The following is a 24915-nucleotide window of genomic DNA, read 5'->3' as shown; positions in this document are numbered from 1 at the left end:
ATCACGCCGGCATCCAACGGCTGCAGGCACTGCACTTGCCCCGCTTCTCTTTTTTTCCCCCTCTCTCTCTCATCGGCTGCAGGCACTGCGCTTGTTCTCTCTTACAGGCGCGCGAAGGGGCGAAGGGCACCCCCGCTTCTCTTTTTTTTTTTCCCCCTCTCTCTCTCTCATCGGCTGATCGGCTGCAGGCACTGCGCTTGTTCTCCTCTCTTACAGGCGCGCGAAGAAGCGAAGGGCGCCCCCGCTTCGTTTTTTTTTCCCCTCTCTCTTTCCCATCGTCTTCCGTAGCCTAGGCGATGCGGCCGACGCGCGGACGCGCGGAGCAACTCGCGCCATTTTGCGGCGCTTACGCCAACTCGCGATGCTCGCTTGTGGCCGCCGCGATCTCCTCCGGCGGCGGCGCGGGCCACGATCACGGAGGCCACGGCTCGCTCTCCGTGGCTTTCGCAATCGGCGCGCACGGAAAAAATGGCGGCAGGCACGGCGAACTCGCGTATCCGAAGTTTTCGCCCGATCTCGGCATCGTTCAAGGGAACTTTGCACCGCGAGTGTCACGCTCAGCATGGAAAACGATGTCCAGAAGAAAAAATTCTGATCGTTGTATCCGATATTCGGTCACGGACATATCGTTATATATGGTTTTTTTTTCCATAGCCTCAATGCATAAGTTGATACTCTTAAGTCAACTTATCGTTATAACCGATATATCGTTATATGTGGTATCGTTATAAGTGGACTGCACTGTACAGTGACTGCATTTTGATGCGAGCAAATTGTAAAGTCTTGTATACTGAGATGTTGACGCATGTTAAAATGAAACCGTTTACCCCTGTATGCTTTGTAGCTGTGGAAGCTGCTTTCGCATGTGAAAATTCATTTGTGTAGGAATCCTCACCTGGACGTCGTGATAGGTCACAGGTGCATCTTGAACTGCTCAGTGTCAGTTACGAGTGCCACAAACAGTGTATATCCATATCCATATAACCATATCCATGACTGCCATTCTTGGTTTCTCTGCGACTTTCAAATTAGATAACAAGATGAAATTATAAGCACAGTAGTGGAGTTAAACGCTGAAATTTCTATTTCATTTATCTTTGTGGTTGGTTAGCAGAGTTGTAAGCATACTGAGGACCATGGGCAGTTGTTTCCAGCTGCTGTTTCTTTAACTTGTATCCTACTATGGACATCTCAATCTTCTTATGTAGGTACTACTTACCTCTGTCTTTCAAGCCATAGGCCATGAGTAATAAATGCTAATAAAACACTTTTTCTTTATTATCCCTTGCACTCTGTCCATCGTTGTGTGAACATAAACAAGGACAAATTCGGATCAGCTTGAGATTCTCTGCATTGATAAACTCGTACCTTGCACAGGTCACCTTGGGCACCCAGCCGACGGTCTTGAAAACATTCAAGTCCCTGTCGACCAGCAATGTGTTTGCGTGCTCCGACCGGCCCACGGTCATCTACTCGAGCAACCACAAGCTGGTGTTCTCCAACGTGAACCTCAAGGAAGTCAACCACATGTGCCCTCTCAACTCCGAGGGCTACCCCGACAGGTGACTCCTCCCCCTTGCTCTGTCTTGGTACTCTGTATCTTGTCACATTGTCATGCATGAATTGTATTGCATCATCATCATCATCATCAGCCTGACTACGCCCACTGCAAGGCAGAGGCCTCTCCCATGTCTCTCCAATTAACCCTGTCCTTTGCCAGTTGCGGCCACTGTATCCCTGCAAGCTTGTTAATCTCATCCACCCACCTAACTTCCTGCCGCCCCCTGCTACACCTTGCATTGCTCGTATATTTGTTACAGTGAAATCTCGATACAACGAACTTCGCGGGGTCGCGAATAATCGTTCGTTATTTTGAAATATCGTAATAACGAAAGACTCGCGAAAAAAGGTAGTAGTATTACTGGACAATGAAAATACTGTACCTTCAGGAAGGGCACACGACAAGCTATGCAATTTTCAAACAGGAACGCAAACGAGAGGTTCAGCGCTCGTTTATTTGAAGAAATCCGCGATTCTTGCGGGTGCGACACAGGCGCCCCAGGACGAACTCTTCAACGTCAACTTTTTGGAGCACAGAATCAGGCACATCGCTACAACGTCCGATGAATGCGCGAAGTTTGCCTATGGATGCAAGAACCTCCGCGCTAGACACAGGTTCGGCCGCTTGGTCTGCAGGCGGCGAGTCGGCATCGTCGTCCAGTTCATTTTCTTCGCCGCGCTCTCCATACTCGCGAACGCTGCTCACGATGTCTTCTACAGTCAGGGGCAGCATTTTCCGACTCGGCGTAGTCGGCAAAAGTTACAGAAGAGTCTACAGAGAGTTTCGCAGTGACTTCAGTCCGCACCTCTTTTGCGCTGTCGTCATCCGTGCTATCAGCGTCATCGCAGTCTTCTGTGTGAAGCGGCGATTTCACCAGGCCAGCTTTCCTCCAGCAGTTGTTGATGGTCGAGGCCTTTACGTTCCACCACACCCCAGTTACCATTTCGGCAGCCTGGCGGACATTTATGGCTGTCGGGAGTCCGAGCCGAAGGTTTAACAGCGCTGCACTAGGCGCTTCCGAAACGATGTGTTTCCTTAAGCGTGAACTGCCGTCGCTTCATCTTGACGCTGGCGCCCGCAGAATTCATCGTCAGCACAGTCAACACGCAGCGGCGAGAAACGACTAGGCCTCGCGTTCGCGGCGGCCGCACACAAAAAAAGAAAAGCGCGGAGGTAGTCTAGTCACATGCACACCCACGGCCGGTCTCGACGCGCGCGCTCTCTCGCTCTCTTAAGGAGAGAGCGCGCAGGAGAGAGCGAGAGAGCGCGCGAGAGCCAGAGAGCGCGCGCGTCGAGACCGGCCGTGGCACACCGTGGGAGAAAAAAAAAACGGAGGAGGAGAGACGAGCCAACTTCCGGTTGCGAGCCGGCTTCGGATTGGACTGGATTGTATCGGATGCCTGCCCTTGGCGATTAGCAGAGTTATCGTGTGCCTCTCGGGGAGTCGGCTCACTTCTCCGGGGTAAGTTCGTAATAATGAGGTGCATTTATAATAGGTGGGCAAATAAATTATGCTCGTTATTCTGAAATGTTCGGTATTTTGAAATTCGTAGTAGTGAAATATTTTTACATTGAAAATATAGATATTTTGGCGGGGATTTTGAAAAAGTTCGTAAATATGAAAAATTCGTTGATGTGAGGTTCGTAGTAACGAGATTATACTGTACCAGGTTCGTTCTTTGATATCTGCTTAAATTAAGTGTCCCTGCTACACATGTCAACGCAGTCCTTAATTCCTTCCCTTGTCTATTTTTTTGCTTTACACAATGCAGAATTTGAAATTAATTATTTCGTAGAGACGCTCATTCAGCTGCAGAAATATCAGGTGGCGGTGATTTACAGTTGAAAAGTCATTTCAGGCTATTTTTCGAAACACCTTCGTTCTCAGACTCTGGGTAATGACCGTGATAAGAAAGAAGAAAATGTCTCAGGTTTTGCACCTTCCCTTAGGGCAGATATGTCATTAACTGTGTTGTGCGCACCAAAAACTGCTCACAGCCTTTTAGCGACGCTAATCTCTGCACTTTCCTATGAGTGCAAGTAATTTTATGTGTTTACTACGTTTTACACTGGCCGCCGCGGTGGCTCAGTGGTTATGGTGCTCGGCTGCTGACCCGAGAGATGCGGGTTCGATCCCAGCCGCGGCGGTTGAATTTCTTTGGAGGAGAAATTCTAGAGGGCCGTGTACTGTACGATGTCAGTGCACGTTAAAGAACCCCAGGTGGTCGAAATTTCCGGAGCCCTCCACTACGGCGTCCCTCGTAGCCTCAGTTGCTTTGGGATGTTAAACCCCATAAACCGAACCAAACCGTTTTACACTGGGAAGGAGACACAGGCACCCTTATTAATGGTTTTAGCATGCCAGTCATAGAATGGTGTCTGAAATGTTATTACTTGGGAGCTAATTTCATCACGCTGTTTACATTGCATTGTGGGGGCATTTAAGAGTTATTTGGGCTTCTCACTGGCTGTTGCTAGGTTTAGAGTATACCTTCTAGAGTGGCGGTAACACATATGCATGTGCCTGTCCTTTTTCTTTTGTTTGTGTGTGTGTGTGCGTGCGTGCGTGCGTGTGTGTGTGTGTGTGTAACTTGGTGATGGGGTAATGTAGACACTACGTATTTTTCTTTCGGTACAGAAAGCAGAATTATTTCTTGATGTTTGACTCTTCTTGTTTGCAGCCTTGCCCTTGCCAATGATAACACCCTTCTCATTGGCACCATTGATGAAATCCAGAAACTCCACATTCGCACCGTGCCTCTCGGGGAGCTGCCAAGGCAAGTTCCTTTTTTTTTTCATTCAGTTTTCTTGGCAACATTTTTTTTTGTTTTTGTAGGAAGGGGAGATAGCCCGTTGGACCACTGAATGCTGTGCTGTTTTTGCCTAGTTCTTCAGGCACTTACCTTATCAACTCGCATAATTAACCCACATATCTTCTGTGGTTGAATTTCTTTGGAGGAGAAATTCTAGAGGCCCGTGTACTGTGCGATGTCAGTGCACGTTAAAGAACCCCAGGTGGTCGACATTTCCGGAGCCCTCCACTACGGCGTCTCTCATAGCCTGAGTCGCTTTGGGATGTTAAATCCCAATAAATCAAACCAAACCAGAAAACTTGACATTAGTTGAAGTGGAGGGTTCATAACGTGGGCAAAGAAAGTGTAAACGCACGTTTTCTTTGTAAGAGTCAAAATTTCGCATCATACGCCTGCCTGCCTGCCCACCCATCTGTCTGTCCGTCCATCTGTCATCAATAAAAATGCGCGGTCAACAAGCTGCATTCCCGTGTCGCCCGCATTCATGTCGTCGATGTTTAGTATCATTCGCTTCAAAGGGTGTTTGCTGTATGACGGCATGGTACAACTGTTTTAGATAGTTGACAGTGCCAGCCAATCGCGATGAGATAGAGTGAACATGCTGAACAGTGGCTCTGGCGGTCAGGAGCACGTTTTTATGCAGAAGTTAATTCTCAACGACAAAAGTTAAGGGTGGTTTCATTATGCGAGTAAATACGGTAGTCCTCCGTAAGTAAGCACCAAGCTGAGAAACATGCACTCACACTGATATATGGCTTTAGTTTACAAAAATGTAAAAGTCTGGTTCACAACAAGCGAGCTGACAAAGTGCCTGTGGCACCCATAGACACTTTCTCAAAGGGGGTTGTTTGCTCACAGAGGGTGTATTATTGCTGAAATACTTCTTCTTCGATCTGCTGCTTTCCTAATACTATGTACGTGTCTGTGCGATGCATGGTTGCGCCGTTCATAGAATTTCTTTATTGCAGCCTATTGTGTCATCACAGATTCCTTGTAGTACCATTAGATATGGTATAAATGGCTGTAAACTTCAGAAAGCAGCTTGCACGGGTGTTAAGGCCAGCCGAGAGCTCACTTTTAACTCTCAAAGGTGCATTGGGAAACTACCCAGTAACTTGCCGTACTCCTAAGGGAAAAAAAACCATAAACAATAAGTGTCTTCTATTAAATTGGCTTATTTTGTAGAGAGTGCTGAAGGCCTTTTCTCGTTTCACCAGTTTGATTGTCGTATGTTTAGGTGTTTTACTGCTTAATGCAGTTCCCCCCTAAAGTTGATGGGTTTTGGTGTTTGCAGCACCTGCAGCCAGTGTGATGCGGACTGACTGTATATGTTAATGCCATGTTGTGCAGGAGAATTGCCTACCAGGAAGCCACGCAGACATTCGGAGTGATCACCATCCGCAACGACATCCAGGGCAGCAATGGCCTGACACCTGTGAGGCCCAGTGCGAGCACCCAGGCACAGAACGTCACGTACAGGTCTGTCCTCCGGTTTTTCTCAGCTGTGAGAATTTGTATTGATCACATATTTTATTTATTTATTATACTTCAAAGGTCCCTGGTCGGGACATTACTTGAGGGGTGGGCATAACATGGCAAAAGATGTTAAGGTGAAGACTTGGTTGATGGGCTTCAATGGCAGACTTGAAACGTTGCAGATCACTGATGGTGGCGATAAGTTCAGGCAGGCAATTCTAGTCACTGGCAGTTCAGACAGAAAATTAATTCTGGTATGTAACTGTGCGTGTGCGTAGGAGGTGCAAAATGTTGGAGTCAGTGTCGCAGTTAGAGTGGTGTAGGGTGGTGTGATAATATTGTTGTTTGGTGGCAGTGAGCGATAAAATCTATGAAAGAGAGAGAAAGCTGGGATATTTTATGACGGGATGTGAGGGGGGGGGGGGGGGGGATAGATCAAGCTGCACTTTTAATGCTGAAATACTTCTGCTGTAAGAATAATCAGATAGAATAAACGTAGTGCTGCAGTTCTGAATGGATTCGAGGGTTCTGGTTAGGTTATTATGATGAGAGTCAGAAATAGCGCTAGCGTGTTCTAGTTTAGGGCGGATTAGGGTCTTGTAGGCAAGCAATATAACAGAGTTGCTGCTAGAAAATTTGGAAAATTCATATTGTGCAGAAGGCCAACAAGCATGGTATTCTTGGGCGACATGTGGCATTGCTTTATGCAGTAACTCATGCTTGCGTACATTTTGGTGTTACAGATGTCATTAGATAAGATAAGGCCATCTGATAAGATGCTGGTCTCCATATTATTAGTTGTACTGTGGGTCTGTTTGCAAGTGCCTTGTCGTACATTGGAGTCAATAGCCTAAGATTGCCTTTTTGCATGTCGTTGCAGCTCCAACATGAGTTCGGTGTTCAAGCCTGGCGCAGTGAGCACCGGCAACGACCAGCTTGGCCAGGAGGTGGAAGTGCACAATCTCCTCATCATCGACCAGCACACATTTGAAGGTAGGACGGGCAGCCTTGGCAGGTCTCTTGTGTTTCTCATCCCTCTTGGTAGCAAACTTCTGTTGCTGAAAGGAGCCCAGCTACTGAGAAGCAGGTTGATTGTATAATCCTGAGTGTGATTGAATACAATATGAGCTTGGAATTCGAACCAGATAGTTCCCGAGCAGATACCATACTTACTCACATAATTTTCTCACCATTTTTCTTTAAAATAAGACTTAAAAAAAGGGGGTGCACAAATTGCGTGAAAATTTAAGATATACTGTATATTGTTGCCTATTTGTAGACCTTCTTTTTCTCAGGTTGTTTTATGCCTGATCAGCCTTTCCTTAACTTTTCCAGTAGATCTTCAATGTTGATTAGCAGCATTTAGTGCGTGCTCTTCTTGAAGAGAGAGCGTGCGTGTGTGTGCGCGCGTGTGTGTTTGTGTGTGTGCGTGTGTGCACGCGCGTGTGAGTGCGTGCGTGCGTGTATGTGTGTGTGTGTGTGGAGAGAGAGAGCTTCTCCACGATACTATCCTTTCAATCTTTATACTAAGCATTCCAGGAGCAATTAAAAGTTTTCACTTTTTTTTATCATCACTTGCACATCGTAATTAAATTTGCTTCTCTAGCTACTGCTATATATTTGCATACTTCTAGTATAGTCAATTGGGCAAGAGGGATGTTGGAATGTCTCCTCTCTGGGTAGCTGCAAACTGGTTCCATTGCCACTTCCAATGTGCTAGCGTCAGATGCGCATAACAGCCTAGCGAGCAATATGGTGACACAGCGGCAGCCCTTATTGGAGAGGTTTATAAAAGCTCAGTTACCACAGTTACCAGCAAGAATGCCCGTTGTGGCATATGGCCAAGCTTGTGAGGTGCAGGAGAAAAATTTAATGTATTTTTGTCTCTCTGGTCTGTTTGTTGGTTTTATGTAGTTTCTGCTGTAGAAGAAAGATGAGTCTGCAGCTCTGAGCCACAAGATTTCCAGCGGAATCTCATTATCATCATTGTTGTTTCAGCATCGCCATTATCATCATCAGCAGCAGCTTGAATGCAGATGCTGTATTCACTCAAATGTAACGCAACTTTTTTTACAAATATATAATATGAGTGAGAAGTCATCCCTTGTGTTCGATCTTGAAGAGGAACAAAAATTTGTTCTAATTAGGCAGAGTTTCAATTAAGTGGATTATTTTAATATGCCTCATGTTGGCAGGACCAAAGCATCATGTAGAGTAATTAATAACTGCAGATTGAATTAAGCTAGCTGTAGTTCAAGCTCACTGTGTTATCAAATAATTGAATTTTTTTTTATTTTGTGGTGGCAAAACTGACCCTTGCATTATAGTCATGGGTGTGCTACATTCATATAAATACAGTATCATTTTTTATAGCCGAACACTCAGAACTGTGCAAGGCTGTTAGACGGATGTGTGAAGCACCCGTAATGTGCATCTTCGACCGCGGCAACCAGCTCGTGACAGTGGACCGGCCACTCTTTGTTCCCTTGCAGTCCTGCACGCCCACCAGTTCATGCAGACCGAGTATGCGATGAGCATTGTGTCCACTCGGCTGGGCAGTGACTCCAACACCTACTACATTGTGGGCACTGCGAACGTGCTGCCCGAGGAGTCTGACCCCAAGCAGGGACGGCTGATCGTCTTCCACTGGGTGGACGGTGAGTTGCTTGCGCGTCTCCAGAACTCGCGGCACTTGCTCACTGGGCATGGCATTGGTGACCCGAGGCTGTCTTTTCCTGCTATGTGCCCTTTTGGGTAAAAAGGTATGGTTGGGCACTGATTAAGGGGGGACGAGAGTCTTAAAACTCACCTTTTTATTTGTGGCTAGAATATTACCTTCCGTGACGTCACGTTGAGTTTCTCTGCACTCCTCTGGTGCACTGAGGAGAAGCGCAAAATTCATCAATCGATTATGTCGCTATATTAAATGCTAGTGCAAAAATACGTGGCATGCTTTACCTACAGCCTAAATAGATTTGAATCCTTGAATATCGCGAAATTGTCAAAAAAGTGCTGTAGTTACCCTTTAACTTCATGTTGGTGCTTGTTTATGGTAATCTGATTGCATTAATTAATTTATTCTCCTAATAATTCCTGCTGAAGGCCCTTTTTCTTTCTTTTTCTTTTGTTTCCCTACTTACTCGCTTGTTTTCCTTTTGAAGTGTTCACTGCTGTATCTACATGTGTCTAAGTTTATGCTCTAACTTTGTTCTTTGTGACATGATTACTGGTCGCCCCCCCTTATGTAATGCCCCCTGGGGCCCTTAAGGGTAAATAAATGATGATGATGATGATTATGTATCAACATTGATTAGTGTAACCTTGCCCATTCCCGGAGTGCTTTGCCGTTGTCAAGTAATTCATTTATTTCTTTTTAAACTTGTTTTTTATCTGACAAATTTGTGGTAGTCGAAGCAGTCTTCCATCCCCCTTAGAATCTGACTGAGCTGTGTGCTTCATTGTAGTTTACTTAATGACAGCCAGCGCTCTTGGAGAGGTGTTTGCCTTACAGTGACTTAGCTGTCTGACAGTGACTGCATTTGCCTTACGATAGTTGCACTGCTTGCCACCAGGTGTGTGCTTGTCAAACACTGTTTTTTGTTGTTGTTGTTGTTGTTGTTGTTGTGTTAGCAACACTACGCCAGGTTTTTGCCTCGTCGCTTAGCCGGTGGCCGGTAGGCACGAATGGCCTTGAACAGCTGTTGCCTAGCAACCATTACAGCCGAGCTCCACCAGGTGGCATTGCTGGCGCCGCGCCGCTGTCGTGCGCGTAGTCGCTCGCTCCTGTTGGATGCGTGCTCTCTGCTTGAGGTAGAGGGTGAGGAGGTGGCGGGGTAGATGTGTGCTTCACCTCGGTGGAATCTTGTCGTTATGAAGAGCGCTAAAGAGAAGCAACGGCGACAGGATCAAGCTAGAAAGAGACAACGCGCTCAAGAGACAGGAGAAGAACACGCTGCACAACTCAAAAAGCGTCGCAGCTAATGCAACTGACCAGGCTTAGCCAGAGCTAAACCACGCCTAATTTTTTTCTTTTGGCGGCCTGGGTCCCCCGCAGGCAAGCTGGAGCAGGTGGCGGAGCAGGAGATCAAGGGGGCCCCCTACTCGCTGCTGGAGTTCAACGGCAAGCTGCTGGCCTCCATCAACAGCACGGTGCGCCTGTTCGAGTGGAACGCCGAGCGGGAGCTGCGCAACGAGTGCAGCCACTTCAACAACATCCTGGCCCTCTACCTCAGGGCCAAGGGGGACTTTGTGCTCGTCGGAGACCTCATGCGCTCCATGTCCCTGCTGGCGTACAAGCCCCTGGAGGGAAGCTTCGAGGAGGTACGTGCTGAACTGGGGCCCAAGCAGGGGGACGTTCGCAGCAGAAGGTTTCGGTCTTATGCTTCGGCATTGCCTTTGGAGCGCTTCTTTAGCATCCTAAACAACTTGCCGAACCACATGCTACGCAGTGAAAGCTCGTTAATTCACCCCTCGTTAATTCAGGCTTTCAGATAGTCTTAATTAAGGGGGGAAGAGGGTCTTAGAAATAAATTTTTATTAATGAAGTCACAACTATGAAATCTTCAGGGAACATGCATTTTTGTGTGGTGATTGCAAATATATAATTTAATTTTATGCACAACAAGCACTTATGCAATATGTAAGGTAACTTTTGCCGAGAGTTTGTAAGAAATTATGCTGCAGGGAACTTGTTAGATTGCACGCCATTGATTTCTCTTGACATCAAGCTATGCAATAAGGGTAAAATGATCATCCTGCCTGTTGTAGAAGGTGAGCTATAGGATTTTTTGAAATCGTCAGTTTCTTCCAGTTTGTGAAGTGGCAAATTCAATACCCTGTAACTCAACTCCTATGATGGGCAGGATAAAAATTTTGCCCTTATTGCATAGTTTGATGTCAAGACAAGCCAATGGCATGCGTCCTAGCAAGTTTCCTGCTGCAAAATTTATTGAAAGCTCTTGGCAAAAAGTTACATAACATATTATATAAGTGCACATGGACTTGTTTTACATAAAATTAAATTGCATATATTTTGAATCAGCTTGCAAAAATACATGTTTCTTGAAGATTGCGTTATGGTGACTTCATTAACAAATTTTTTTTTTTTTTTAAGAACAGCTTCCCCCCTTAACTGCCATATCATGCTAAGATGCAGCTTCATGCATGGAGCAACTCATTCATTCATACATGAATTGATTCCACCACCTATAACCTGAACAGCATACTGCCGTAGCTCCTTTTCGAGACTTTTTCTCACAGTTGCTTATAAGTGATAGACCGTGTAAAAAACAACCAAGAGATTTTGGAGGCGGTGACAAAGTCTACGGGGACTCTGCAGAAGAATACAAGCCAAGACAGCTACCCAAAGCTCGTCGGGGCCTTCCTCATGTGGCTGAAATCAGCAGTGGCCATTTGCCCTGTCCACTGCTTTGGATTTCAATACCATGATATGCAGCGAGCTATGGAAAGGAAAATGATAGGTGTAACGCTAAGAGACCGGAAGCGGGCAGAGTGGTTGAGGGAACAAACACGTGTTAATGACATCCTATTTGAAATCGAGGAAGAAATGGGCTTGGGCAGGGCATGTAATGCGGAGGCAAGATAACCGCTGGTCCTTAAGGGCGACAGAGTGGATTCCAGGAGAAGGCAAGCGCAGCAGGGGGCAGCAGAAAGTTAGGTGGGCGGATGATATTAAGAAGTTTGCTGGGATACGGTGGCCGCAACTGGCAAAGGGCAGGGTTAGTTGGAGAGACATGGGACACTCCTCTGCCCTTCAATGGGCATAGTCAGGCTGATGATGATGATAATGACCGTCGTAATGTTGGACATTAGCAGTTTTCTGCTCACTGGCTTGCCATTTGGAATGGCAGGCAAGCAAACACTAGGGGGGGCACCATTGTTCGTTTCTGTTCGCTACAAGCTGTTCACCTCAGAGTTGTGCCTCTTGTATTGCCGTAAACTGTGCCACCTTTTGCATGTTCTGGCAAAGCTGATATCGCAGTGCTGACACAGTTTGTGCTGCACTGAAAAAACATTCATAAAATCTAGTAAGGTTTTAAAGGCTCTTGCATGTAATCAGTGTTATTGCCTGATTTTTGGTGACTGAGAAATAACAGAGCACTCCTGTAGCTGGCAAATTTAGCATCACATTCAAGGGACGCCAGAAGGGAACGTGAGGTCAAGCTGTGTTGAAAGATTAGTGTCAGAGAATTTCAGATCTGTCATTTTTACTTAGTGAGGAGTTTTTATAAGCCAGAAAACAGCGTAAAAGCGAAAGACTGTAGCGATGCTCCTCGGGGATCCTGGTAACCATCCCTGGTCGTGGGAATTCTCACTGGCCACAGTTGACTCATTGCCTTGATGTGCGACCCCTTTTCAACAGGTACGGGAAGTACCATTGGAATAGGGATCAATGTGGCAAGTGCTGCTCAGTGCTAAGTAAACAACAGTTGACACGATTTGCCTCTGTGAAGCCACCATGCAAGGCACGAACTTTCATGGTCGTTTGCACTCATTGGTGATAAAGGGTGACAAATAGTGAGGGCGGTGTGATCGACTGGAAAAGTGGTTTGGTTTTGGTTGTTTTTCTAATAGGTTGAAAGGTTTGCCATTTTGTCGGATTCATCTTAGGAATGGCATCGTAAGGATGATGCCAAACTATCAGAATTGCATGTAGGTGTGAGTAGGGGACAAACTCCTCCAGACCTGCGTGCTGTGTGGTTGGCTCATGGGTGTGTAAGAGCAGCCCATTTGAGGATGCCTTTGTCTTGCACTTGTAGCCCCCATTGTGGAGTGTAAAGTTGGGCTAGGTGCAGTTTGAAATGCGAAAGCGAGTAGAGTATTGGAACAGAACTCTTTGATTGGTATAGCAGGTAGCATCTTGGATCACCAGAATGGGGCTGTTTTACATGATAAACTCTCTTACCATCAGCGATGGGCTTCCCCATTTCACTCGTGCAGATATCTAACGTGTTTTTTCCTTGTGTGGACTAGCAGGATTTCAAGAACTTGAGTACTTCTACCAGCCTTTTATAAAGCATTGCTACCTTAGTTACAAAACAGCACTAATTTTTGTAGACTTCAAAACTTCGTCAAACATTTCAGGTATTTGTTGTACTGCAACTTTCCTTTGCTCTGGATCAGCCTACAGTGATTATTGACAGTGTGAGGTGCATTCATTGAAAGTGACAACATATTACCCTCTGTCATGCAGGCTAGTACCTATGTTTTATTTTAATGTTGTCATATCATGCCTTTGTCAATGCTCTCAGCACTAGGGGAGTACTGTTTTTTTAGTACTTTGATGCAGATGAGGTAATATGTCAACTGGTACCCGCTAGCTTATAGGAACCTTCCTTTCTTATTCATATAAGGCACAAAATAAGCCTGGTGAGCATACTCATGGCAAGAAGAATATTTTTACTTGTGACCTTCATACAGTGTCTGCTTGCAGTTTTGTAAATGTACTTCCCAGAGCATCATGCTTCCTTGTGTTGTGAGAGGGAAGTGGCTGGCGTTGCCCTGGCCACATTTGGCCACGATTGCTGCCTTGGTCACTTGCCAGATTGCAAGAGACTACCAGACCAACTGGATGACCTCCGTGGAGATCCTGGACGATGACACTTTCCTCGGGGCAGAGTCCACGACGAACCTGTTTGTTTGCCAGAAGGACAGGTACGGTTCCTTCTTCAGGGGCTCGGAACACTGCGCGGGCTTGTTATCTTCTGTGTGCAGAGGCATTTGCCATAGCAGCTTGTAAATCTCAATAATAGGGGCGCGCAAAATACTCGAAATTTCGAATATGAATTGAATATAATTGTTATTTGGTTCATATTTGATTAGAGAAATTGTTATTTCATATTTTAGAACATTCGGCAGCAATCGAATACTGCACCACTTTCGCAAATCTTGCTGTGGCAGAACCAGAATATCTGGGCTAATTATCCTAAGGTCAAGTTTAAAGTGTCGGGAAAGCATTACAAAGGCATCCTTCTCACTTTCTTCTCAGTCATTTATTGTGTGGACAAGTTACATAGCGACGCTGATTGGCTTGGACCTCGTGTGAAATTGTGCAATTGGACTTTCCCACATGGCACATGTGATGAGGACTAAATGGTCGACCACTTGCTTCGAACTGTTATAACCATTAGCGCATTTTCTTTTTTTTTTGGTTGATTGTTTGGTTGGTTGGTTTATGGGGTTTAACGTCCCAAAGTGACTCAGGCTATGAGGGAAGCCATAGTGGAGGGCTCCGGAAATTTCGACCACCTGGGGTTTTTTAGCGTGCACTGACATCACACAGTACACGGGCCTCCAGAATTTCTCCTCGAAAGAAATTCAACTGCCGCGGCCAGGATCGAACCCACGTCTTTCGGGTCAGCAGCCAAGCACCATATCTTTTTTTTTGTTTCATCCTACCATAGTGTGTTACACACCCAACTCCCACACCCACGGCACTCGTTCTGTAGCCTTCACAACTCTTCTGGCATGAGCTCCGCCGCCTCATTTTGGTCAACTATGATATGTGGGAAAACCCACTTGCAGATTTTCGCATATGGAACTCCCGAAGGAGAGCCAAGTTGAGGCATCTTGGGCCGGGCAAGCTATCGTGTAAATATCTCGCCTGTTGCATGGTGCATTGTAACCCGCGCATCTTGTATGTTTTCTCATCTCAAAGGATTTTGCCTCAGAGAGGCAAAATTTATGAAAGACTGGCATCATTCATCGGAGGTATCTTTCATCACAAAAATTGCATCGCATGCCTTGTAAAGTTTGAGGCTACTGGAGTTATCACATTTTGGTTAATAGCACCGGGGTGACTGCTTAGATTGGTTATAGTATGCAATTTAGACAGATTTGTACACGAGCTTCTGTATATCTGTTTGACTTTCTCTTGAGGAAGTGCACAGAAAATGAGGTTGTAACAAAGGAACAAAGGACAATATACACGATGTTGCTTGCTCAAAAGAATTATGCGATACAAACCAATCCAAATGGCCATTCTTGCTCCGAACCCAGCGTGTAATGTGCTGCTGTGGTTGCTAAGTGGTTATGGTGCTCGGCTGCTAGCCCGAAAGACGGAGGTTCGATCCCAGCAGTGGCGGTCGCATTTCAATGGAGGAGAAATTCTAGAGGCCCAAGTACTGTGCGATGTCAGTGCACGTCAAAGAACCACAGGTGGTTGAAATTTCCAGAGTCCTCCACTACGGAGTCCCTTATAGACTTATACCCCTGTCACACGGGCATTTCGAAGGCCCTCGAACCGATAGTCTATCGACTTAAAGGCCATTGAGCGATGCTACACTGCCGGTTTCAGTCGCCATCGTGTCAGTAGTCTATCGAATCAACGGAACAGCGCAGAACACTTTCGAGATTTCAAAGGCCTTCAAGCGTTGCCCAACGTTGCTAGCGTTGCTTCGAGCAACGCCAACGTGCACTTTCGCGCACGATACAAAAGCATGAACAAATATTATTCTCCTAAACTTTAAAGCTAGCAGTAAACTATTAATCTGTACAATGATTAAAAAATTGTACTGGTCTGGTATAGGGCACATTAATTTTGCTCACACTACAAAGGACAGTAATGCCAGCGGTATCAGTGTTGCCAGAGTGTATTACTAAAGAGAGAGAAAATCGTACAAAAGGAAGTGTCTTTCAAGACAACGCAGCTGGCTTTTAATAATAACTAAAAAACCTCCCATGAGTCCAAAAGGTGCATTTAAAAATTTAATTTATAAAAATACTTCTGTTATTTGAGCAAAATCTAAAGTAGCGATTGTGGCGCCACACAAGATTGGCATAAAACACGAGAATCATTTCAATGGCCATTGAGATTTGCCATGTAGTAGCGACACAACTCCTTCGAGTTCGATAGTGATTGGGAATCTTGAAGGCTCTCGATTCTGTGGCCATTGAAACTGGCCGTGTGACAGGGGTATTAGTTGCTTTGGTACGTTAAACCCTATGAAACCAAACCAACCAAAGTGTAATGTGACATGCATGCGACTGGGAGGCTGTAAGAATACACAACCTCTTGCTGCACTGATGTGTGCAATTTGCGGAAATAATCATTCTAGCCAAGTATTGCATACCGTGGTGTAAGAGGTGTGCTTACATGACCTAAACACAGGGCAGCAGTTAAACGCATGTCTTTGTGCATGAGAAAACTTTATTTTTTCTCCTAGTGCAGTGATATTGCTAGGGCCCAGACTTCCCATCAAGTGTGTAGTGTTGATTTCTACGCACCAACTGTATCTTTGTGTAAAGGGCAAAGGTTCTAAATCAGTGGTTTTGGCGTCTGGCTGTTAAGCTTGAGTTCATGGGGTCTATCCTCGGCCACGGTTCTCTCTCGTTTCGATGGAGGTGAAATGAAAAACCCCAGAGTGCTGTCAGTGCATGTTTACAAAATCCCAGGTGATTGAATTGACTCATAGCCACCCACTACGACACCCCTCATAGCCCGTGTTCAACTTTGGCACATTAGGCCCCTTATACCACATACCATTTTGGTGTTTTTCGCCTGATCGTATATCCATCTCTTTCCATTCGCCTACCAACAGTGCGGCCACGACAGACGAAGAGCGGCAGCACTTGCAAGAGGTGGGGCAGTTTCACCTTGGGGAGTTTGTCAATGTCTTCCGGCATGGCTCGCTAGTGATGCAGCATCCTGGCGAGACGTCCTCACCCACACAGGGCTCCGTCCTCTTCGGCACCATCCACGGTGCTATTGGTGAGGCATTTCCCTCTTTTTGCCCCTTTTCCGTTACACTGCAAAAGCAATACCAGTGTCACAATTTGAAAATGCCGGTGTCCGTAGCCTTGGAAAGTGAGGCCTCCAACCTCAGGGCTGTCCAGCCACCTGTTGTTGCCCTCGATCTACCTCCCCACCCACCGCTACCCACCTTCACCCTCGAGAAAAATTGGGTCGCATGTGTGAAGCCTCAGCTTAGAGTAAACGCATCCAATTCAACTGTGTTTGCAGAGTTTTTCGCTTTAAATGCCCTATCGCCCTGTAATTTTTTTTTGCTTCTTTGCTTTCCGTCCTCTCCCATTCAGGCCTAGTGACACAGCTGCCAGCAGACTTCTACACCTTCCTCCTTGAGGTCCAGGAGAACCTTACCAAAGTCATCAAGAGTGTGGGCAAGATCGACCATTCATTATATCCTTTTCTCATGTGCTCTAAGCCGACTTGGAGAAAAGGGCGGGAATGCTGGAATTGCTTGCTAAGTGGGGTTCAGCTGCCTACCAGGGATTGGTCTTTGAACGGAGAAGCAAGCTACAGAAAAATGTTGTGCTGTCGTTTACCGTATTTTGCAGCAGCATGACCTGGCTCATTTTTTGAATCTACATTCCTGCTGCTGGCAGATGAGAGCTTTAATTGTTACCGAGTCTCGTAAAAGTGCTGTTGTGTTGCGAAGATTAATTTGAAAGTTCTTATGCGAAAAAGGCATACATAGGAACTGTTTTCTACAGATTATTAAACGTAAGTCTTGTGGTCCTTCTTTTGAATCGTGGTTAATAAGCCTTTGGGAGCTACCATACTTACTTGCATAATGAACCCACCGACCCCCCCACTTTTGTTGAGAATTTTTTTTTTTTTAACCTTGGGGCACACCTGACCTTCAGGGCCACTTTTTAGCATGCTCACTGTACCTCTCCACGATTGGCCAGCACCGTTAACTATCACAAAATCATCGGGTCACACCTTGATACAGCAGAAACCTCTTGCTGCGAACGATGTTAAGCCCTAGTGGAATTGCTTGGGAAGAGGGCATGCGTTGAGAAATGTCTGTGAGTGTCAGCACAGATGACAGTGTGCGTGCCCTCGTGCTGCGATCACCCTTGACTGCCTCCCGTGCACCTGGCGCTCATTCTCGACAGAGAGGAAGACAGAGCAGGCAGTGGGCTTTATAGACGGCGACCTCATTGAGAGCTTCCTCGACCTCAGCAGGGACAAGATGCAGGAGGTGGTTCAGGGGATCCAAGTGAGTGAGCCCCCGTCCCACTTAACAACCGGGATGTCGAGAAGATTCTCCTTGCAACTGCAGGGATGGCTTCGCCTGTACACTCGCTCGCATGCTTACCCCAAACGTAATGTGCTTATAGCCGCCTTGTTCAACCTATACGCAGGATGGAGGAAGCAGGTATATTGAGTTTGGAGAAGGCAATCGTGATAACATGTGCATGGCACTGTAGCTAAAAAACTTCACCTTTGTCAGCGAGACAATTTAAAAAGGCTCGCAAAGTGCTCACTTGTCTAGAGTGACTCATTAGCTCTTCATGTTCTTATGCAAGCAAATTTAGAAGCAGTTCGCTGGTGTGTGGCGAACTAACTCTTCTATGACGTTAAACATTACTTGTTCTCTAGCATGCGGCATTGCAGACAGAATGGCATGAGGGTTTAATTTGAAGGTTTTTTTTTTTTAATGTTTTGTTGAACAGTAAGCTGTGGCAAGGGTTCAGATATAACAAGTTCTGAATTGAAATCAGTGGATTTGCTGCTTGCCATTTTGTGGCTTTGGCATTGTCCATAAAAGCAGCATCGTCCTGTCTTTTGCATAACAGCATTGTGCATGTCTACCACTTCATTGTTTGGCTAGGTGTGTTGGTCTTAGCATTGAAGCAGAATCGCACCATCCTCAGTGGAAGGATTGCATCCTGATCCACAGTCGCGAAAGTGGCATGCAGAGCTGTTTAATCTTGAGCTCATGTTTGTCTGGGATTGACATAGCCATGCTTAGACGCAGTTTGATGAGGCTGTTCTCTGGGGACGTGAATGTCGTTTGGTTGTAAGCAACCTTCGTAATTTGGGTGTCTGTGACTTGGGAAGTAAAGGAATGGAAGTTGACATTACTTTAAAGGAGAGTAAAGTTCGCATTCTTGTAATAGTTATGGAAGTGTTGGCAAATTGATTGGTCACATGGGCAGTCTTCACGCGCTTGTGGTGTTGTGTTTAGAGCATTTTATTTTGATGTTGCAGTTCATGCTATTTCATTCACGAACTCTGTCTCTCCCCCCCCCCCCCCCCCCCCAGGTGGATGATGGTAGTGGCATGAAAAAAGACGCCACTGTGGACGACCTCATCAAGATCATCGAAGAGCTGAGTCGCATTCATTGAGAGTGGTTGTGTGTGTTTGTTTCGTTGGGTTTTTCCCATGAACTGCCATCATTTACAGTCACTAGCGAGCATAGTTTTTTCTGCCATCACTGCTCATTGTTCTCGAAGCACACATCTGTCACCATTAGCTTACGCCTTCCTTACTTTCCCCTGACTGACATTGGTTTTGCCTGTTTTCTCTCGAAGATCCACTTTGGACATTGAGTTCAGTGCACAGTTCAGTACATGGCTGTCGTGGACTGGTGGGGTGGGGGAATTCGTCATCCAGTCTGTTCTCCAAGTTGTGCGCACTAGCTTGCAAGTGTTCACCTCCAGCATCAACCTTCTTGTTGACAATGTGGTCTGGGAAATTCCAAATTAACTGAGCTGATTCTCTAGAAGCATCCACACTGTGCTACGTGCCCTCCGAGGAAGAAAGCATGTGATGTCGTTGTGTTGCATCATTGATGAAGCTCGGTTGCAGCGGTTGTGGCATGGATCGCAGAGGAAGACGCCGCTTTGTTTTGACGTTACTTTGGCTGCGGAAACCGTGGCTACTGCTGCCTTGTGTTTGTTTGTCCCTCTGGAATTGGTTTCGTCGAGTGTTTGCTCTCATCTGTGCTTTCATTGCGCCCAAAGGTGATGAAGACGTTTCGAGCTTAAATTTGGCTGGGCATCTGAACGGGGCTGCCTGTGAATTTCCACTTGCAAGAAGTACCACTGCACGGACTCTGCCTACAGGTAAATTTTGGAGTGGCTCGGACTCATTTGACACTTTCGACTTCAGAGCCAGCAGGTTGGCATTCTTTTAAGTTTGGTTCAACGCTGAGCATTGTGGATTTTTTGGGGCCTCACTCTGCACCGTAAAAATTTTAGCCTGCTGTACTGCCTGCATGATATTTTTTGTCTGATCATGTGATCAGCACAAAGTCATGGTGCTGTTTGCTTCTCCTTAGTTTACGTGTTGTGTTTTAAGTACTGGATTGTACACCGAAAATTGGGCGTTCCTGATACTAACTTGATACCTAACGGAGATGCATGGAGGTGAAAATTGATGGTAAGGAGGATTGTGCATATGAGCATCTGGCCTATAGCAGATGCATTTAAATATGTGAATTTGGTTTCTGTACAGAAAAAAAAAATGTTCATGATCAGTGCTTTGAAATTAAACGATATGGTATTTGAATGTTTCTCCATTGGTGGTAGGAACTTGTGTTGATAATGAGCTCATGCTGCTAAGCTCTTGCCAAATGAATAAAGAGGTCCTTGCTTGCGGTACTGAGCTTCTAAACTAGTGAATCAGGCCTGTCTTCAGAGTTGTCCTGTTTGTTGTTGTTGAAGGCTTGACTCTGAGCACAAAATGAAAACTCCGTACCTGTAATGCCAGGTTGTGTTTTTTTTTTTTTTCCTTTTAGGTGAAGTTGTCTTTTGAATTAATGGTTTATTTATCTTTCGAACTTACCATTGGAAACGTAATTGACTGTGGTCTGACATAAAGTATTTTTCTCTTAACAAAACTCTCTGAGAGTTTATGAGTGTTTATTTTGTGCTCCTGGAGGACGTTCTACTTGTGCTGATGACATAGTAGTTGCTGTGGTGTTCAGGAAAGTTGCTTGTCCAGTTATACTGGACTTGGACTTCACTCCTGGGCTCAAAGTTCCATGCAAACTTGCCTTGGCGACATGTCAAGGCACTAAATTAGTTTAATTGGAACATTCTGAGTGTCATAAGGATCTCGTACGTTAACAAAAGCCTCCTAAAAGCCTTGCTTTGTATATTTGGAAGCAACAAGTAGGTTTTTGTGAGAAATCTATATGGCTGACTTGAAAATGCTGCTATGTGGTTTCACCGATACATTTCTTCAAGCCAACTTCATGATACTGCAATATGCCTAGATTCTGGTTCTCTGAATGCCATGATCATGAACAAATTGCATCATATCTTTTAAGGTAACAGCATGACTGAAGCAGTCAGGTATACTTTTGTATGCTTTTATCCCTCAGCTTCCTTGGTTTTGTTCTGTTTGTGTTTCTATTTTCACATGACTTATTTTATGCTGCACTGAATGAGGGTAAGATGATGCGTAATTTAATTGGCACCTGTCTAGATTCATCTTCGAAATGGAAATGTGCATCAGTGATGTTGCGTGGCACGTTGGCTCCATGCATCCCATGATAATAGAGGCATGGAGTCACTCCTTTTGCCTTTGAGAGAGGCATTAGCATTCTGCTGGAATAGGATTGTTTGTGAAGGCTTAGTTATGAGTATGCGCCTGCCACGTTCAAGTGTGTGTTTGAACACTAGGCTGTAATTGCCCAATTTGTAAACAAGACCATTTGTACAGATTTTGTTTTCAGACTGTTCTTTCCCGTGCTAGTGCTATATTCTTTCTTTCTTGAGCTTGCCCGAACTTGTGGAGAGTTACAAAATAAAGGTTTATATGTTAAAAGGTTGCCGATTTTTCTTTGTCTGTTGTTGCATTAAACTGGGGGCACTCCCTCATTTTGGTGCCCTGTTTGGCTGTGGAAGCCAATGTAACATATGAAAGCTATTTGACTGGAGCATCACCTGAAAATCATTTAGTGAAAATAGTTTCTCATGGTTATTTACAAAAGACAGGTGTACTAGCTGAACAGCTAGCGAGAAGCGGCACCCAGCACATGAAACGCTATTCGACTTGATAGGTGCCACGACCCTCTGGCAACATGAACTCATTCCTGATGCTTGGCTGGAAGTGCTTCAGTTGCATGATAATGTTTGAGCCGAACAGCATCAGCAGCATCAGTAGCTAGGCGGGTGAACGATGTCTGAAAGTTTAGTGGGGCAATTTCATATAGTTCATAATGGTCACCTGACGGAGCACACGGGAATGGCCGATGTACGGGGGGAATAGTTTTTAGGGAGTCCGACCCAGCAATATAACGCTACAGGAGGATGAGCTATCCCGGGAAGGCGTGGACTTCCCGGATGTTGGCAGTTATAAACCGGTTGCTCAGTCGTTTGTGACTAAGCAGGCATGGGCGAGTTGGTGCTTAAGATCCGCTTGAATGCAATGGCATCTCTTGCATGCTCTATGGTTAAGGCGCCAGTAGGCAGTAGGCACCACGTGTCAGAAACAATGGGGGGGATGCGTAAAAAAGTCTTATCATGGTAATTTGTGGTTCTAGTGATTTATGAGTGATTGCTTTGTGATAGGCGATTACGAGTTGATGAAATCATTGTAATTAAAGAAATGAGAAATGTAAAAAAAAGGAAAAAAGAATGTTCAGAATGAAAAATCCAATGCTTGATGTAGGTAAGACAATTTTGAGTGTGAAATTGGTCAATGAATTAATTGGAATAATTTTAAAAATTTGCTATGGTTTGACCAATGGTCATCCCGAGTAGAATTGCGGAAGGGGGCAATCGCAGGGGCGCGGCATCTCAGGGGGCACTTTGTCTGAAGTGCGTAGAGGTGAATGCATTTTCCGCACCACTTTGACTACCTCTGTGGCACTGGTGACGTCACACATATTAAGTACTAATTGCTAAGAAGTGACAAATTACTAATTAATGACTAATTACTCATTAATGGTTCAATACTAATTAACCGCTGATTAATGACGCTTAAGCTTCGCCCTTAGGAGTGGAACGCGACAGCGTGTTGTAGCGCTGCCAGGGGGTCCAGGGAACGCCACCACCCGTTCGGCGCGATGCCTTGCCCTTTGAACGAACGCTTTTCGAGGAAAGGTATGGTTTGGTTTGGTTCATGGGGGTTTAACGTCCCAAAGCGACTGAGGCTATGAGAGACGCCGTAGTGGAGGCTAAGGAAATGGCGCAGTAATTCTCTGTCATCTCCGTGGGCGCCTGAACCGCACCGTACAGGAAGGGAGGAAGTCGGAGTGAAAGAGAAAGAGGGGCCGCAATGAAGAAAATGAAAATTGTATTGAGGACAGGAAATTACTCAGTAACTCTCACACCCGCGCATGCGTTGTTGAGGCTCTCCGGGGCTCCGCGAAATCGCTCACACCTAGTGCAGCGTTGCTTCCGCAAAAGAAATTACGAATGCGTTCAAAGGTGTTTCCAATGGGCAAGGCGTCGCGCTGAACGGTCGATGGCGTTCCGTGGCTACTTGGCAGCTCTGCAACACGCAGTCGCGTTCCACGGCGAAGCTTAAGCGTCCTCCAATTTTTTTTCTTCCTATTTTTTTTAGGCCATAGAGTGAATTAGGATAGGATAAACTTTATTTGCTCTATTTTACAAGTTATTACGGTCGACAGAGGTCTTTCATCTTCCTGATGGCTTGCGGCCTCTGTCTTGCTGGGTCGGCGCCCCTATTCCAAGGCACCGCTGAGTTTGGCTGCTCGCTGGGCATGGATGACCAGTTAGAACCGTGTTGCCGCTGGAGAGCAAACTCTCCCACTGTTCCGTGGGAAGGTTCCCGTTTGCAGTTTCCGCCCGTATAGTGCTGCTTGTTGATTTAAAAGGTTTTGGGGGGGAGGATACTTTGCCCTCATTCCTCTGTAACACTTCAATATCTCCGAATACTCCGGGACTACCCGTGAGAACTCCTTGGGAACCGCGTGTTGAAGCGCTCGGTTCGTGTGCTCGCGAGCTACTTTGGTCGGCCCTCTGGTTGCCCTCGATTCGATCCAGTGTATCCCGGTATCCAGAAAATAGTGTGTCTGGTTCTTTGGGAAAGTCTGCGCGAAGGAGAATGCGAAGTGCTCTCCGACTGATTCTGCCGTTCATATAGTTACGGCGTGCCTCTTTGGAGTCTGTGAGGATTACTAGGGGTCTGTTTGCACGGTATCCCTCTACGGCCTCTAGAGCTACAGCCATTTCTTCTCCTTCGGTTATCCTGCAATCCCATGCCGATGCGCAAGTGATTTCCTTATAGTCCAATTGTATCACTGCAGCTACGGCTTTCTGCTCTATCTTCCCCCTTTTGTAGGGGTATTGCGTGGCGTCGGTGTATACCGTATTCGCCTTGCCTGCCAGATACTTTTCTACATATTTTGCTCGGGCGTTTCGCCTGGCTGCGTGTAGGTTCGGATCCATGTTTTTTGGCAGCGAGCTTACCTTAAGCGTGCAGCGGATATCGTCCGGTATGCCCGCCGTTTTTCGTTCTAGCCTTAATTTTTGGATCATCATCATCATCATCAGCCTGACTACGCCCACTGTAGGGCAAAGGCCTCTCTCATGTCTCTCCAACTAACCTTATCCTTCGCCAGGTGCGGCCACCGTATTCCCGCAAATTTCTTAATCTCATCCACCCACCTAACTTTCTGTCGCCCCCTGCTAAGCTTGCCTTCTCTTGGAATCCACTCCTTAAGGACCAGCAGTTATCTTGCCTTCGCATTACATGACCTGCCCAAACCCATTTCTTCCTCTTGATTTCGACTAGGATGTCATTAACCCGCGTTCGTTCCCTCACCCACTCCGCCCTCTTCCGATCTCTTAACGTTACACCTATCATTTTCCTTTCCATAGCTCGCTGCATTGTTCTTAACTTAAGCTGAACCCTCTTCGTTAGCCTCCACGTTTCTGCCCCATAGGTGAGTACCTGTAAGATACAGCTGTTGAATACTTTTCTTTTGAGGGATATTGGTAAACTGCCATTCATGATCTGAGAGAACCTGCCATATGCGCTCCATCCCATTCTTATTCTTCTAGTTGTTTCCCTCTCATGGTCCGGATCAGCTGTCATTACATGCCCTAAATAGACACATTCTCTTACTACTTCCAGCACCTGGCTACCAATTTCGAACTGCTGTTCCCTTGCTAGACTTGAATATTTCTTTGGTTTTCTGTATGTTAATTTTTAGCCCCACTGTTCTGTTCTGCCTGTCTAATTCATTGATCATGCTTTGCAGTTCATGTCCTGAGTGACTTATCAAGGCAATGTCATCAGCGAATCGCAAATTACTTAGGTATTCTCCATTAACTCTTATACCCAACTGTTCCCATTCTAGGCCCCGGAATACCTC

At 45.9% G+C, this 24915-nt stretch overlaps 1 protein-coding gene across 1 annotated transcript in view; it reads left to right on the top strand.

Moving 5' to 3' along the window:
- The window catches only part of pic (DNA damage-binding protein pic), a 40696-nt gene extending 19292 nt beyond the window's left edge, over positions 1–21404 (top strand). Inside the window, exons 12-22 of the mRNA XM_089562630.1 lie at positions 1378–1562; positions 4243–4338; positions 5725–5853; positions 6731–6843; positions 8343–8507; positions 9905–10170; positions 13415–13524; positions 16410–16579; positions 16906–17008; positions 17711–17834; positions 18884–21404. Coding sequence (XP_089418756.1) covers positions 1378–1562; positions 4243–4338; positions 5725–5853; positions 6731–6843; positions 8343–8507; positions 9905–10170; positions 13415–13524; positions 16410–16579; positions 16906–17008; positions 17711–17834; positions 18884–18967 — 1545 coding nt within the window. The 3' untranslated portion in view covers positions 18968–21404. The remainder of the gene's footprint in view (positions 1–1377; positions 1563–4242; positions 4339–5724; positions 5854–6730; positions 6844–8342; positions 8508–9904; positions 10171–13414; positions 13525–16409; positions 16580–16905; positions 17009–17710; positions 17835–18883) is intronic.
- The last annotated feature ends 3511 nt before the right edge of the window (positions 21405–24915 follow it).

This window comes from Amblyomma mixtum, chromosome 1 (genome assembly GCF_055824585.1).
Source record: "Amblyomma mixtum isolate Tamu chromosome 1, ASM5582458v1, whole genome shotgun sequence".
Taxonomy (NCBI): domain Eukaryota; kingdom Metazoa; phylum Arthropoda; class Arachnida; order Ixodida; family Ixodidae; genus Amblyomma; species Amblyomma mixtum.
This window is presented reverse-complemented; position numbering and strand designations above follow the sequence as displayed.